The 17,756-nt window shown below is 41.7% G+C and overlaps 1 protein-coding gene across 1 annotated transcript in view; it reads right to left on the bottom strand.

Annotated features, from left to right (window-relative positions):
• The window catches only part of LOC104507688 (leucine-rich repeat-containing protein 7-like), a gene marked incomplete at its 3' end in the record, with an annotated part of 68,828 nt that overhangs the window by 41,648 nt on the left and 9,424 nt on the right, over positions 1-17,756 (bottom strand). Inside the window, 1 exon segment of the mRNA XM_010149049.1 lies at positions 17,004-17,060. Coding sequence (XP_010147351.1) covers positions 17,004-17,060 — 57 coding nt within the window.

The following is a 17,756-nucleotide window of genomic DNA, read 5'->3' as shown; positions in this document are numbered from 1 at the left end:
CTGCAACAGTCCGTTCAGAGGCCTTCTAACGTAATCCGAGTCGACCCTAATCCAAAAAATCAGCATAGTCCTAATCCATGGGACCTAAAGTACCAACCATTCTGTCTCCGCGATTTGTATCGGAAGTAAAACTGATTGTGAAAGATGCTATGGCTGAAAAACACAGACCTGTTTTAACATTTGTATCATGGAAGAACGAGATTGTGATGGGGCTAGATAAAGAGCACTGCTGCATATTTACTACAAGCAAAGTTTACTGCTAGTTTTCTAAATAGGAAAATAATTAACAGAAATATAACTGCCATTCTTCAGTAGAGTAACGCATTTTGGTAGACATACATTACCAAAATCAAAAAGAACATGTATATAAACAAACGTTCTGCTCTCAAGTTTAAGAAGTGATACAGTTTCTTAGATTTCTTCAATTAACCTACTGTATTTCTTCACCACTCGGCGTAATTTAAGGAATGACCCTTAGGGTCTCAAATTAAGATCAGGCACCAGATGTGCTCCTGCACTTCACAGGAATTAATGTCCTGTACAGAGAGGTTGTTAAAATAGATCTAGGCCTCTTCGGCCAATAGTTTGCCACTGAACTAAATCAGTAATTCCAACTGACAGAACCTGCTGTCTTTCACATTTAGGTTGTTACCTTTCACCTAACGTAATCTGCAGTCTTCTCAAACACAGAAAAATTAAGCTAGCTAATGTAATAAATACTGATGCATTGCCACAACGATTTTGGGAAGCGCCATGCCAAGTCCTAGAGCCCTTTGAAGCTGATGTCACCAGCGCTGTGAAAGCACTGGTGATGGCACCGCAGGACATGCCCCTGTGGTACCGCTCTCTTCAGTGCCCTCGGTGCTACTCGGCCTGCTTTACCTTTATGGATCTCGAAAATGTTCTCCCCAGTGTTCATCTGCTTGCTCATTATTGCTCTTTTTTGGTCCAGTTTTGCAGAATCTCCGTTTCCTCACAAGTCTGAACCTAGCAAATAGGTTCTTTCTGCTGACCACCTGGTGTTCTGGAAATACCCAGGAACAGTCACAGTTCACGTTAAGGACCACTTCACCTCCCTGTGCTGATGCTCACCCTAACGCAGATAAAATCACGATAGCTTTTCTTCTCAGTGCTTTCTGATCGTTCACCTATTTCATACTCAACTCCACTGCTGTACGTGGCTTCTTTATATTTTTCTTTTCCCTGTCCCACAACGACTCCACATCTATTTTCCAATATACTTTCCAACCTATTTGATCCACGTTCACAAATATCTTTGAGACAGGAAAGCGAGAGAGACTGTGCTTGTTTGCTAAAAGGAATGGTAGCTGGCCACGCCGCTCCCAAGGGGTCAGCGCCTACGTTACAATTAACTTAAAAGTAGAAGCGAATTTTTGACTACAAGGCACGAACCACGAAGTTACAGGTTAAGCATGGAGGAGTTAAACCTGACACAACTCCAGAACAACACTGATCAATATAGCTACGATCAGCCCAGACTGAGCACACCAATTCTAGAACAACTGCCGACATAGTCCACACAGACCCCCACCGCAGCCACATACGTTGCAATTCATGCTCCACAGTTCCCAACTTGCCTCTTACTGCTTTTTTGTTCTTCTGCTATTCATTACTTTGAACTATTAATGCTATAAAATCGGAAGGAATAATGAAATGTGGAGTCAGTCCTTAGTATGCAAGAGTATCTGGAAGGCTGGGAGCCAGAAGCATTCCACCAGCACAACAGATGAGGAAGCGTAAGGAAGATGCTGAAGTCACATGGATGAAGAGAATGTTTCACACTGTCCCCAAAAGGAATCCAATTTATATTACAACCTCCATTAATAAAGTAGTGACAGATGTTTGTAACCCCTCTGGTGCTGACTGCACTGCACTTCCCTTTGGAAGCATCTTGCACAACCTGACTGAAATTTTACACACCCAGAGTAAAGCTGAGTTTATTAAACAAAGCTGCAACACGCTCAAGCGGCTCAGTTACACTCCCTTTCTCTGAAACGATGCATACATCCCCAAAAATGTGACTTTTGGCCTAACTCACTCCTCCTCAAACTTTCACCATTGTGTCTTAATCGGTTTGTTATTAATCTAGTTCAGACTCCTGACATATTGATACAAGTTGTAAATATCGTATACACATTTTTAAATGAATGGAAGCCAACGCAGTAAGTAATTACATTTCTAATTGCAAACTTGATGACTATGGAGACTCTTATTACCATACAGAATCTCATTAATTCGATGAGAATCCTTTACACCAAGGTGTGCACTCCCTGCCCGTACCTGTTTGCAAGACTGGACTCGAGTTCTGTAACTATTACACCTACCTATCCACAATTTACCAGTTGCTGTTTCGGAAATCAAGGTATTTTTCTTCGAGCCAGCCAACAGGGCCCCTCTGAAGACACGGCGCCCGCTCGGCAAGCAGGTAGCGCACACGCGCAGCCTGAACGATTAGGATGTGAAAAGCATCTAAACACACCCCAGGTTCCTTTAACAGGTCCCGAGGGCGGGATTCACCCCTCAGCGCCACACGAACGCTTTACACAGCGCAGAAAAGAGATTTCAGCCTGGGAGCATCGCGCGTTTCTAGCCCTTTGCGCTCGTTTTGCGGTTACGTTAATGGCATACGCACTCAAGCTCTACGTCGGGCAACGCATCCACGGGTGAAAAACGGGGCAACGTGACAGATGTTTTAACAGGTCGTACTAAGTCTTCTCTCCTGGGCAGTATTATTTAGGACTTTATCATTCTGAAGTTGATAAAAGCTTCTACTGGTTACGATTCCCCAGGCCTGTGTTAAAGTGCTCAGAAAGACTCGGCCATGGGACTGAAAATACCGCTGACCCGGACGCTGACCAGTGCTTCTCCGTCACCGACACACACCACGGCTGTTCAGCAGACGCCAAATTGCGTATCTTGAAACGTGAAACTCTGAAACTATTCAAAGGTTAAGCCAATTGGAATTTAAGTTACAATCAAACAGGTAAAAGCTTTCATCCTGTGTTCTACCCCGGAACGGAACTTTTCCTTTGAGAGGTTGGGTCTGCACTACTCTAAATTCATCACAAAAGGCAACTCATACACGTCACTTTGCGCACTTTCTGAAGGCAGTCAGCTGCGCAGCTCCAGAAACCGCAGCATTTACATGGGGGCAGATTAATTGCAGCTAGCTGGTACTGTATCAAAAGATAAAGCACACTGCCAAATGCACCCAATGGAATATTAGATGAGATTTTTCATTAGCCGGTGATATTTTTATCCCTTTCATGTAATTACTTATATTTTTCTTGCGAAAAGATTAATTATATTTTTTTACGTGAGGTCATTTTATAAAGGTGGAACAGGAAAGGTGCAATTATGAGTAATGCTCAGTTAAATATTCATTGCTTAAATTATGTAATGTAATATAATTAATGCGCTAATAAAACTTGCAGCCAAAATTTTCACAGAAGTCTTTACCCATACAGCATTTGGATCTGTTCTTCCATCCCGAAGTAACTGCAGGAGTTACGTGGAGAAGACCTAATTCTTGGCTATCGCTACGGACCTCACATTAGGTTCAGAATAAAGTGATTTTTAAAAAATTATTATTTTTAAACACAATAATGGGACATGGCTCTCAAAAAACTACACATGCATGAAAACAACCGTAGAGAGTATCTTGGAGAGATTGCTGAAGACCTGGTGAAAAATTAACATTGCTCACAATAGTTTCAAAACATTCCCACCCCATAAATTGTAACTCACATTATACAATACAGTGGCATTAATTATAATTCAGGGTAATCACATATATCACTTACCATAACTTTCTCGTCTGCTCATGTTTGGGTTTGCTGCCTTATTTAGAAGCTACTGATCTACACATTGTAAACACCTCAAATAACCAGGGAAAAGCCCTGCATTTACAGTTTCTGGCAAACCAAAGGGGTCGACTGCCATATATTGTTTCAATGAAATCATGGCATTCTCATCAAAATCCCGGTCAGCTTTCTGCCAGACACAGGAGATGGTGATTACACAAAGGTTTATTCCAACCTTCGGTCATACACTTCCAATCACATCCCAATCATTCCCACACATGAAGAACTGTGCTCGTAAATACCAAAAGTATCTCTAACGGCTAAAAAAGAAGAGTCAAAAGCAATTGTGTCAGAGACAAGGGGATTTTCACACCGATAAATGCAATGGAAGAGGCAATACAGTAGCTCTATACAATTAATGCCTGATTCCTCTATGTCACACAACTGCAAAGAGGGGACCGAGGAAGCCGTACCGGTTACAAGCTCCATTTCCTTGCGCAGCAACATAGAGTTACATATTCTGCGTATTTCCGAGTTTGTGATAAATGGATACCATTATTTTCTGAAAAAATAAAAAGCAAATAAAGGCAAATCTGTTGCCATCACCGGCTTATCTGCTGTATTCATTTCAAATAATATTTTCTCACGCTTTCGTTGCACACAGTCACCTTTATTTCAAAGACGTTAAAATGCCACACGCGGGAGTCTCTTCCAGTTTTTAGTATCTTAAACCTTGCAACATAACTTTAAATTCATGGATGAATCGGTTTGGAAGTTACCAAATTAATACTTTATGTTAATAGTTTGCCTGCTGCAGAGGATTTAAATCTTCACCAGGGCTAAAGCGTTGCATGATACAACCACAAAGAGCTATTGACTTAGACATCACTTAACGGATTACAGAGAAAACTCAGTTTTCAGTGATTCTCAACATAATCCATGTCACTTCCAGAATATAACACATGTATGGTGTAAAGCGAAGGACCAAAAGTATAAATTAATCTGTCATAAAGCACTGAATCTATATATTATCCAGAATAACAAAGTATGTTTAAAAACTGGTATTGAGAATACAGAATATTGCTACACATGGACTGAAATATAACAGAAAACATCCAAACCCATGTACACAGTATCTATAATAACGTCTGTTTCATCTTCAACTATCAATAACATTGTCCATTTCAACTGTAATTATATTGAAGAACTTAGGGATTTTGCAATCTGCAGTATCAATCCACAAATCAGAGAATACAGCAGAGACCATGGGATGATGCCTAAAGCCATGAAGCCTCCGAGACAAAGTAACCCTGGCAGCTCTCAGTCCATCACGGAAGCGTGCTGCTTTCCCACTTTGATATGGTCTCGGTGTTAGCACACGGAGAAGGTGGGAGCAGCCATGCTGCAAGGCAAGCTCTCGCCTTGGCTGCACGGCTGCCAGAAACCCTGCTGCTCCAAACACAGGGCTGTACATGACGCCACGTGGGTTAAGCCTACGGGAAAGCCCCTCAACTCATCCATTGGGATTCACCACTCCGGACGAAGAGGCAGCCTCCATCAGCCTTTGTACACCAGAATGGTTTGGTTTCATAATTTAGTTTGGGAGAACTACCTCAACACAGTCTACTCGTGCTGATGCTCCTGATGCTGCCATTTCTGGTGCCCGAAAATCTGCTGACTCCACATCCTCTGCTCTCCGAGTCACTGTACACTCTCAGGCGATGCGCAAGGGCACTCTCCATCTTCAAACGCTAAGATGAGAAAAACCAATTTCAATGCCCAAAAGATGGAACCGCTGGTGCAGAAGGTCTCTAAACACAACCAATGCATCTGAGGCACCGGGGACTTGAGACTTAACCGAAATCTGTTTCAAGGGCCTAAACTAAAAAGCACCAGAAAGACAAAAGTCCTACTCACAGAAACTGGAAACCAAGCTCTTTCATGATCCAGTCATCATGAAAACACATGGACACCCGATTTCAGGACATCCCCTCCCTCTCACGTGGAGGACAAACGGCCACTGCTGAAGTTCACAGCCCCCAGCGCCTGCAGGTACAGCTTCTACACCTCGGCTACGGATGGCAAGAACCACGAACGTCCTTCGACACACGTGTAGCTTGGAACCACCCATCCTTCATCCAACAACCCATGGGATGACAGAAACGCGCTGCCCCAGGGCACGGGGCTGTGCCATTACCCAAGGACAGGGCAGGAGAGCGGAGGGCAGTGGGGTGCCTGCGGAGGGGTGTTCCCTGCAAGCCAGGGCTGCACTGGAGCCAAGGCCAGAAGCAGGGGCTTCTAGTAGGAGCCTACTCCAGCTGGGGCAAGGAAAAGGTCCCTGACGGTCACGGCGGGGGAAGTCCCCATCCTGTCTCAATGCATTTGAGCAGTTAGCTTCTCTCTAATTCCTCTTGCAGTTTGAATTGTGGTCAGGCGTTTTTACTCTGTACGGGGTTTTTTAATCAAGTAAAATTAAAAGGCTACTGACTTAAAGTGTTGTGAGTGTAACAAGCAATTGCCCGGCACACCATCAGACAACAACACGTGAGAAAGCAGAGCACAGAGTCACCAAATTACATCTCAGGATAACAGCCAGAGAGAACTCCGTGTGTGTTCAGCTCCCACATGCTCCAGGAGGAGCTCAGGGTTCTGGTCTAATTAAGAACAAAATGAGCCTAAGGTGGGCTAGGGTCATTCTCCCTAGTTGTAAATGTTCTCCCCTCTCACCACTTTGTGCTGTGAAGTCTTTGTCTGAATTGTAACCCTACTAGTCAGCTATAAACTCTTCCCAAAACACAAATCCCTTTTGCATCTGTTAAATGGAAGTTTTAAAGAAACAACTAAGTGATAAATAAATAAATAGAATTGGTCTATGAAACAGGTCTAACTCAGGGCTCTAATTTCGTCCTTCTTTCCTATACCCAGTGGACACAATAAAATTACACAGGATGAACACAACCAGGTAAGAACCACTAATTTAAGTAATACCAGGATTATCCTAGATGGCAGAACCAGCACGGGTGTGTGGTCACTGCAATCAAGGAGTTCTAGCAGTATCTTCTCCCAGGTGTCCCTTACAGGAGATGCGACAAAGAAAATGCCACTCCTGTCTCTAGACCAGAATAATTAAGGCAATTTTTCAGACAAGGTTGACCCACCGTATCCACTGGAAAAGCACTTACAGTAAGACAGCAATATATTTCTATGCATCTTCTCTGAGCAGCAAAAACCTAGTTTTAAAAAGCCTAAAGAGAAGATGCATAGTAGTAGCTGTTGATTAAAATATTGGCAATGTATTAATAACGTCGTGCCAAAGTAGTAATTCTCCTGGAATAGGATGTATTAAACTCAGCCAGAGTTAGTGTTTGAAGAAAACAGGTCATCATGAATGATGAAAATATTTGTAATCTCAAAGTGTGGGAAACAGTCTACATCTTCACACTGAACGAGGAAGAACGTGGAACAGCATTTCAAAAAATAGCAATCTAAAGCCAAGCTTTCAAGCTTATATTTAGATGGCTCTGGACAGATTCTCAGCTGATATAAACTAACTGTTCCACTGACTTCACACTTAAGACAACCTGCGATTTTTGCAAATCTACCTCCTAAGAGGGGATTTTGGAAGTGATAAGGATGTTAGGAATTTAAATCTCAGACAAGTCAATGGGACTCATGTTCTTAAGTCACAAAAATGCTCTTTACGACTCCATTTTCAGGTTAATGGAAATAAAAATCATCACTTTTATTCAGCAAATTTCATATCGGAAAAACGGTAACAAATGGACTGTGACATTTTCCATGTTTGAATATCCTTCTGGATCCTTAGTATTTGAGATGAGACTAAAGACACAACAAGGCTGTATCGGCAGCCTTTCGACACGGCAAAAGCTGAGCAACGTTTACACTTGTCTTCAAAAGTCAAAGCAAAGTGGTACTGAAATAGGGAACAAGAACCAAATAACTCTACCTGACAGCATTCAAACAGCATTTTGATAAATCACCAAAGATGCTTCTAAGTGACACATGCCAGTTTTCACAGTAAATTGATTATTTCAGAGCAACGTCAGCATTCAGTCTGCACTGTCTCTATGCAAGAAGTGATTAATCTGTATTATTCTGCTTACTCTCTCAATTTGGAACAAAGTCTCAGCTATAGAAGGGTGTAAGAGCTGCAGCTCTCTACAGGTGTAGGTACGTCTGATCTGCAAACTTAAGCTCTGCAAAACATCTACTATTGTATGCATTCTGCCAAGGAAGAACCTAGACTACTTCACTGTGCATTGTTTCAACAACAAATGACTGGGTGCCTTTTATACAGGCTTCACGATGCTGCTTAGAAATACTGATCCTCTGAGTCTCCTTATACACCTTCCCACCACTTTTAAGAAATAACCAGCATAAATAAGAGTTACAAGTAATTTCAGCAAACATATATTTATGAACATTACAACAGGAACAGGACAACCTCCACCATTCTACCTTGTTTACATCTGATTTGTTTGCTAGGCAACCAATCTTATCTAGCAAAACAACATTTTGTAGTTGTGGATGACTGGCACATTAATCACGTGCAGATCCACACAGCAGCTTGGTAATGGAATAAATGGAAGTTTGACATTCCCAGTGCAACATTTAAAATTCTGAGTTATTTTTCAGGTGTGAAGGAGTTACAGTATTGCTAAGTGAGTGGCCAATGAAAGCAAGAACAACCCGTGACACAAATTTTTGGATTTAATCAGTTTGTAAACTAAACTAACTAAATTATCTAGGGGCGGGGTAAAGGCACATGTACACTCCCCTCAGCACGTTACAGAGCTTCTAATTTCTATGGTTCTATCTGTAAATTTTGGGGGGAAGAAAGAAATGGAAAGAAAGAATGTTAGAGAAAAATGTTAATTTTTTACATATTTACAGGAAAAAAGTACACTTGAAATTCAAAGAAAGAAAAATTCCATTTTATGAAATTTCACAAGAGTGAATTTTTCTGGGTGAGAAGCGGGATTGTAACAAAACAACAAGCTTTTGTTACCATGTATGTTTAATTGTGAAGGCGCAACACATACTTCCATTATGTATGTACAAAAAGACTGTTTTCACACCTTCACTCGTTACCCAGAAGGAAAAACTTAATAGATGGCAGCCGCCTTCTTTCCATTTCTCTTTCTCATGTTTCTCATGGAAAACTTCAGGTGAGACTGACAGTCTCTGCTTCCAAATAATTGGAAGAAAATGTTTCCATTGCCCTTTACCAAGGAAGACGTTCAAGCATTGATAGTAAAATATTATACAGAACTAGGAAGGTTTATTTTTCATAGAGTTTTTGAGAACCACTCTCCTGCAGAACCAGAGCACACAGAAGTGCTGTTGTAATGTAAATAGTGGCAGTTAAACCCCAGAGATTCATTATAACTGGAGACATTTGCAGAAAAAAGCAACCCAGATTACCAACTTTACACGATATCGCCTACAACAGGTAAGTCTGAACGAGTTTTCAAGTAGAGTCTAAATTTTGACAGCAAACATACTTATTAGCAGCAATTCTCAGAAATAAGACTGTGGCTGAAACACACCTGTTTTTTCACAGTTAATTACAATCAAAGCCTAAGAATGTGTGATCAAGAATAAAACACATTGGTTTACATTTTAAGACTGAATACACCTCAATATAAAATGGTTAACTTTAACAAAAGGAAAAAAAAAAAAAACCCACAACCCTAACATCATACCCATCGAAAAAAAAAAAACCACAACCCTAACATCATATCCATAAAGTCCTTTTATTCGTGACTCAAACCTGGAGTAAAATTACAGGTATGTAGTATTTTGGCAATGCCAGAAGATTGCACTAACACAACTGAAAACCGAGGGGACAGAGATAAGTGGAAAACAAGCATCTTTCAGAAACGTACTGATTTAAACCAAAAAAGAGCAATACAACACTGCATGCAAACATCCTCAAAGGAATATCAAAGTGATGATCAACACAAGAACCTTACAAGGTAGTTACACCATTTGCGATAAAAACTGTCCATTTCTGGTTGATTTCAGTCAATTTACTCAATACCCACCAAAATCTGCCTTATTCAGAGAGCAGACTTGACACGGCAGGACGCCAACACGTTCAAACCATCAGGAACAACACCATTATTTTTAGGGCCGTTCCGTACAATACACCCTGCATGCATTATTCTTCCTATCGGATTAGGACCCTCCTCAGCTCTTCCTCATCCTCCTTGGCAATGTGCAATGTCACACACACTCTGTCTCTAGTGAAAACCCTTAGAGAACATTTGGCATTGCCATGGCTTTATTAGATCGATGACTCATAGACATTTTACATCCTTCTAACATTCTTGTGTCTTTTTTTGTTTCCCCAATATGATTTTGAATTGAAGAACTCCTAACAAATTCTTATTACTCCCTGGGTACACCACCTTGCACACTGCACTATTAACTTTCAACCAGTTTTTAATTGCTCTCGCCGGCAGAATTACATAGTTCTTCCGATTTTAAAGGCTGTACTTAAGAAATTGATCTACAGTTTTTACTTTTCAAAAAGCAAATGCATTCTGAGCAATGGCTGGAGACCAAGAGAAATCCTGGCTTTCCCTAACTTCAGCTCCCAGGGACCCACCCCTGTGCTAACGTCTCCATCGTACATTATTTCCTAACAGCACGGTATTGCAGAAAAACAATAGCTGGAATGCCTACTGCCAAGAAAACCAGAGAAGAGATGCGAAGCCACAGCTTCAGTTGGGAAACAGTGAGTCATTACGATGAGTACAACAAACACAAGTAATTTCTCATCAATTACCAGCACCTACAGCTCTCAGACACGAGTGACTCACCACTTACAAATGCGGGTTCTACAATTTTCCAATTTTACAAACCGCTACTGACAGAAAACCCACAAAAGCCTGAAAAGGTGTTTTTCTCAGCCCAAACAGCCTTAAGAGTAAAGATCATACTAACTACTTTAATTTACTCAAAGATTTTTGAGTAACCCTGGGCAGGTAGCCTGGCTGCTTGGTGCAACAGCACAGGTGGAGTTTCCAGATTCTTTCCCGAGATATGAAATATTCTTGATTGCTCCCAGGGATTCCAGAGGATGATGTTGTCCCAAGTCATTCAGTTTAGGAGTGACTGTCTGCTGACATTTGTTGCTATGAAGAGCAACGACTATTTATGACACAGCCTCATCTCAGAAAATATAAAATTCAATGCAAATGAATGAGCTTCCATATGCACAGTAACCAGTCCAGGCTTAACTATGACCGTTAAGTTAATTAATGGCTTTTGTTGTTACATTTGAATGCTCAGAACATTCCTTTCCCAATAAGTTGTAAATTTAGCTACTAGATTTGTTTGAAGAATTGGCAATTTACTGCCATTACAGTAATAACTCTGAGCTGTTCTGACACAGCCACAGCTCCTCCAACAGGCAAAGTGATGAACATCAGTGAAAGGAACACTTCCTAGAATGCTGTGCCAAAAAAAAAAAAAAAGGAAAATTTGCAACTTAGATTTGAGGTTGGGTTCAATTGTGGACTACCTAGTCTAGGACAGACTATTTTTTAAGAGGAGAAAGTCACATCGCTCATGGGGTGTAAGTCCTCAGCAGTGAATAGAGTCCACGCCTTGATCCCCAAGGCCCCTCACTTCCTTGTCCCCCTGGTACGCTGCATGTTCCCCATCTTCTCCTCTAGCCCTGCCTCGCAGGATAGCCCCCTACCCACTGCTCCTTTTGTGGTTTGGTTGGTTCCTGGTCTATAAAACCAGTGGCTACAGATGTACCCCAGATGTGTACACAGCATGTACATGTGTATGTGCACCACGTGTATATACGTACACCCCCGTGTTGTGTACCTAGCTGTCTGCCCACATATATACACACACACATAAAGTGCACAGTTACACAGAGCCCCTACATACCTCTGCTTCCTAAACATGCTGGTGTAATTACACTAAATGACATTTACTGATTCCCTCTTCTATCCCACGAGGGTTCATTCGTCAGCCTGATGATCCTGGTTCTTTCGAACACCAACGCAACGACGCGGGTCTGTGATGGGTCCTTAATGCACAAACCAAGGTATACTCAAAACTCACAGAAAACAGTCAAAGTGGAAATGGAAATGAAAATACGGTCTGTACTAATGTGGAGTCTGGCCAATATAACTGCCTTATTGCTTACGAGAGGAAAAAACACCCCAGGAAAACAATGCTACGATTTAACCAGCTGCCCTTCGGTAGAATCCAATTTGAACATCCAACATGAACACGCACTTTTGGTTTTTCCCATTGCTTTTGGGAGAATATCAGACCTTATGCGGAAGATGTGCTGTCTAACATGCATTTATTACAGTTAGCCTCCAGGAAAAGGGCACAGGCCCCGAACGACAGTCGGAGCTGCAGGAATCACAGCCGACTGCAGAACACAGCCCCGGCTGCATGAGTTCAGGTTGACTCATCACGATGTAAAGTTGATTCCTACAGCGTAGGCAGCGCAAACGTGGCTTCTGTATTTGTACCCACTGTGAACTTTCATCCAATCAGATCAAAATAACTTCCCAGAAACAACTAATGGTTAGAAAAAGTGCACTTGCTACACCAATAACTGTTGACAGGAACAGAGGAGCTTGGTACCTGCACTCCCGCGCATTCAGTACAATCCACTTACCAAACAGTGGGAAAACTTGGTATCATTTATGTAACTCCTCAAAGAAAACCATGAAATATCCCACGCATCTGAGTGGTTGCATTAATCATACAAATTAGAAAGTCACTGTCAGACCGCTCTGCGGGTCTTACAGGGGTGTCCAACACTTCCAGCCATTCATAAAGGGCAGCCTTATAACGAAGTACAGGCCTTGGAGATCCCGGCTCCAGCACAAAAGGTATTTGGTAAATGGCTTCAAAAACATCAGCACAGGCACGGCTAACCTAATAATTACTTAGCTACTAGATGAAAAACAATGCCTCACTGTGCAGTCGTACAGGAAAACAGCACTCCAGTTTGTTACAGAGGTGAGACAAAGCCATAAAAGCTGAATCGATAATTAAGAGTGAGAAAGAGAGAAGGAGGTAACAGGGGTACGAAAGCTGGTTATCTGGGCTGAAATGGGAATACTGAGACGATAACGTGAACACCTAATTCACCAAGGGAGGTGCACGCACACGCGCATGCACACACACTTAATAGCATTTATCAGAAAACTCATCACCTCCTGGTTCATCACCATGATTTTGCAATAGGCACGTATATTCAGTCAGTAGTTATGCACTCAAAACCAGGTTGAACAACTTTTTTTTTATAGAAAACTGGGAACGACTCCTCTCCACTCTGCGAAATGACTTGGTCACAGACCAATTAAACGCTGAAGCCCACGCTGCCTCATTTCAAACCCACGGAAGCTAACGGGAACGTTCGCTGATTTTCATTGCCTCAGTTTGGGTGCAAAATGAAAACACCACGGAAAGCTTCGCCCGGCGCTTCAAATACACCTTCAGCAGGGAAGCACCACAGAGCAGAGTGCGACGGAGCTATCGGGAGCCACGGCCTGTGAACCCCCCCGCGCTGTGACACAATGATGTCACGAGCTGTCACAGCGCCCAGACATCAAGCACACTTTTATCCTGACAGGACAATACAAGTGATCTCAGTTGGTTCTTCAAGTCAAAAGACAACCCTGTGCTCTAGGGGTAACAGGAGAAACATTTCCAAACGTGAGAAATCTGGTCCCAATTACTCCGAAACATTTAACAGAAATTTAAGACAAATTCTTTTTTTCTAGAATTTTATCTAGAAAAAAGGTTTTTCTATTTTTTGCTGCATAAATTAAAGCTTTACTAAAACATTAAAAAAATTGTTTGCAATATTGGCCAGAGATTTCCACATATTTCTAAATGCTTAAAAGATGCTGGAAAGCAGCACGAATGACAATCTTCAATCAAACCACGGAAGAGAGAAGATACATTACTGATTTTACAAACAGTATTGGCAAGATTAATAGATTAAACACACAAGTATTTTCGGTATGTGAAAAACATTTGTAAGCCTAGGCGTATTTTCGTGAAGAGCAAGTACTGCCGACAGAAAATGGGACCATCCGAAGAGCAAGGCATGGCTCCAGCCCAGAATGATACAGCAAGACAGCGGCATCCGAAACGCTCGCTGTGCTTGTCAGAAGGAATGAGGAGAACCTTCAAAGCGCTTTATGAACGATGCTTCGCTAATTTTCCATCAGGAAAGCGTCTGGGAATGCAGTGATATGTTTGGACGTGGTTGAGATGCCGTAAAATTACTGCCACAAATTCAACAAAGGGAAGGCCTTATTTTTTACTGCAAGATGTATTAAAAAGGGAGGTCTCAGAGATGCATGCTCGGGTTAAAGAGCTAGCTTCCAGCCAACCATAGTTGGTATTTACTTAAGCTGATCTGTTGGTAAATAATTTTAGACCATCTTGCATTCAGTTGCCATGGATACATCCTACAACAGTCTTGACTGTTGAGCTGGTAGGAAATACAGCAACGTTGGAGCGGTGGTAAACACAAAGCACATCTAATGCCTGTTTATGCCAAAATGCTAAATGCTTCCATCATACATTCTTTACACACAGATTTTACAGCACAGAACAGATGAAAGAATATGCTCTGCTTTTTGAGAACAGCTTTTAAGTTGCACTTAACAGGGTAATAGTACTAAGCAGAAGATACTTAAAACAGGCTTACAGTAAGTTTCACCTCTATTAAAAAGCCAAATTACAATATTAAAATTATGTCTTCCTCTTCATGCCTTTTCTTACATTGGAACTACTGGACAAGCCATCAACGTAATCAGGTTATCTTATTCGTGGCATATCTAGAAAATCGTAATATAAGAAAGCAAGCCTTTAAGTATAAATCTGACAGACCTGCATCACCACAACTAGATTGTAAAATATATTCTGATTTCAATTATCACCTTTCTTTTCCTAGAGGGTTCTATTGTAGCCAGTTTTATTGTCACAATTCTCCTTTACTTATTGGCTGAGGAAATAAGAGAGTCTGGTATTCAACGCTTTCCTGTTTCCCTGTAAAGCCTAAACAACATCCTGGTACTGCGTTCGCTCTTCCTGCCACGTCACCGTGTCTGCATCCACCCGTGGCATTGCCACGCTCCTCCCTGACCTCCCACGCTCAGCCCAGATCGTCCCAGGCCCACTCCCAGGGTGAAAGGAGATGGTGCTTCAGCCCAGCAGTTACCGTCTTTATGTAAAAGAGGTCAAATTCACCCAAAGTAGGAAGCAGGACGTGTATCCTCTAAACTAACTCTCTGTAATATGTGTTAACTCCTGCCCATCCATTGCACTCGACACCAGTTTTTCCTTGCAGAGAAAATACTCCAGAGGATAGAACTAGCCCAGAAATGCAGAAATCCCCTGTTTTTGTCTGGTTGACGCAAAAATGACCTTGCCAACTTTCTTCCTCTTATTCATAACACAGCTGTCCCTTTTATCTATCAGCATTTGCACAAGCAAAACCTTCTCTTTCCAGGCCCTCTCAGCAGCGTATAGCCAAGCCTTCTGCCACAGCAAGGAGCAGGGAAGAAACACGCCTACAAATAACGTTTCCCTTGGTTACAACAATCAAAGAACCTCCTTACTTTCAGAATCCTACAGTGGGAAGTCATGCTCAGCCACCTTCACAAACTTTGTGCTACTGAGACCAGAGCCCACTACGCTTAGGTACGAATCTTCCAACTGCTTCCGAAACTTGACAAAACGTACCTGTTAAATAGCACATATCACCGAAAATACCATTTTTATTACTAACAAAGACAACCCCAGGCTTGCTTCCATTGACTTCAGCCACAAATCCGTTACCACCTTTAATGGGATTAGAATTAGACCAGAAATATAAAAACATTCTGTTTGATCAAAATTATTTTGTCACGGAATTCCGATTCTTCAACCCTAGCGTGCACACATCCGTTTATCCCAATGGCACCTTCTGCATGGAAAGGCCATGCAATTCCCTTCTAAAAGAGCCTGATGTTGAAGAGGGGAGTTGATAACATGCACATACTCCAGCATCGCTGCAGCCTTTCAGGTGATAAAGCCCTCAAAGGCTGCAAACCTGCTGTATGAACAGCTCTCATTTTTAAGTGCAGATAAACACTTTGGCAGCGGATTGAAGCTTTATTTTTTCCCCAAAAAAACAATAAATGTAACTCAGAACAGAGGAAATTGAAATATAAAAAGTGTTTTCCACTGATACAAATAATATTGCCTTGAACACAAAAATAGCTTTCCTTAAAAAAGGAAAGTGCTGCGGATAAAAGCCCCCAGGAGTAGTGAAAATGTCACTATATCCCATTATAGGCAAAACCCCTGCGTAGATTTTGGTAAACGCACGCTTGCTAAAAAGGATGCCCTTCTTAAAGGAGCTCAATAACCTGCAGCTCAATACTACCAACGTTTCATAAATACAGTGTCTTGTCTCCACTGCAGGTATCACAACGGGGACATACAGCCCCCGCAGCCATGGGTATTTCTTCCTTGGTTTGAACACGACCGTATCCCTTGCTTCATGCAGTGCATTCCTAAATTTACCATGGGAAGGCTTTAGTTTTATTTTTCATTGCTTTACTGTCTTCTTTTCAAAATACCACTTAAATGTTGGTCAAAATATAGCAACAACGTGTAGCAACTTACTTTTTTGTTAAATAGCACCAAGAAACAACACTAGATTGACATTTTTCACTATTCCGAGCATACAGGTTTCTGAATAGTATTGTAAACCACCAAATACATTTAACTGCTGTACAGCTCACATGGGGAGATTGCTGTACAGAAGGTACATTGCATCCGTTTTCAATACATCAGATTACTTCTTGGTGAGGAAAATACTGTCACAGCATCACTGACCAGGGTTCTCACATGTTGTTTTCCAATTGTGTTTACATTTCATATTTTAAAATGTCACGTTACAGATTTGGATACTGAGTTACAGTCAGCTGATGTACCAGACTCTATCTTCCATTATATGTTTGCCTTTTGGTAAGAACCTTCAGTAGAATTTCTTTAAGTCATGGAAAAAAATCACTCTTAACAGAAATGCCACCACTGCACTGCTAACAATTTGCAACTCTTGAATTTTCAGGTGAAAGAGACTTATGTAAATATTCAACCACTTACTTTGGTAGAGTTTTCAAGTGATTTTCTCTTAACTCCAAAATTCGCAATTTGACAAGCCTAGAAATAAGATAGAAAATAATTAGTTCATTCAGTGGATTAGTTCAGGAATCCCTAAGAACGATTTGAAACTACTTAACTCAACAAAAAAAGAGGCCGCTGAACGTACAACAGTAACTGTCTGGTTAACATGGGGCTGAACAAGGTGCTTTCCTCCTCCTCTCAAACTGCACAACTCCACTCACAGAAAACCTGGGCTAACACATCAGCTACTTTTTGGAGGTAAGTCCAGTGCACAAGCTGACCATGACTCGAGGTCTATGAGGAACTGATGAGTATGTGGATCGTTTCTAAACCGCGGTGTCCGTCCCAAGGCACACTGATACAGCTTTTAGGCTGACAACATAGCTTCTAAATGTGGAGAACGTTTAACGAGGATCTTTATGGTGAGCGTCAACAACTTCATTAATACTGATTTCCATATCGCGCTCTCTACAGAGCTTCACACAGCCCTTGGTCCAGCACAGCCGCAGCTTTCTGTTTCGTGGGTCTAAACCGCGGTGTCCGTCCCAAGGCACACTGATACAGCTTTTAGGCTGACAACATAGCTTCTAAATGTGGAGAACGTTTAACGAGGATCTTTATGGTGAGCGTCAACAACTTCATTAATACTGATTTCCATATCGCGCTCTCTACAGAGCTTCACACAGCCCTTGGTCCAGCACAGCCGCAGCTTTCTGTTTCGTGGGACCTCGG

The sequence above is a fragment of the Eurypyga helias genome, unplaced genomic scaffold (genome assembly GCF_000690775.1).
Source record: "Eurypyga helias isolate BGI_N326 unplaced genomic scaffold, ASM69077v1 scaffold15843, whole genome shotgun sequence".
Lineage (NCBI taxonomy): Eukaryota > Metazoa > Chordata > Aves > Eurypygiformes > Eurypygidae > Eurypyga > Eurypyga helias.
Note: the sequence above shows the minus strand (reverse complement) of the source record. Positions and strands in the feature narration are given on the sequence as shown.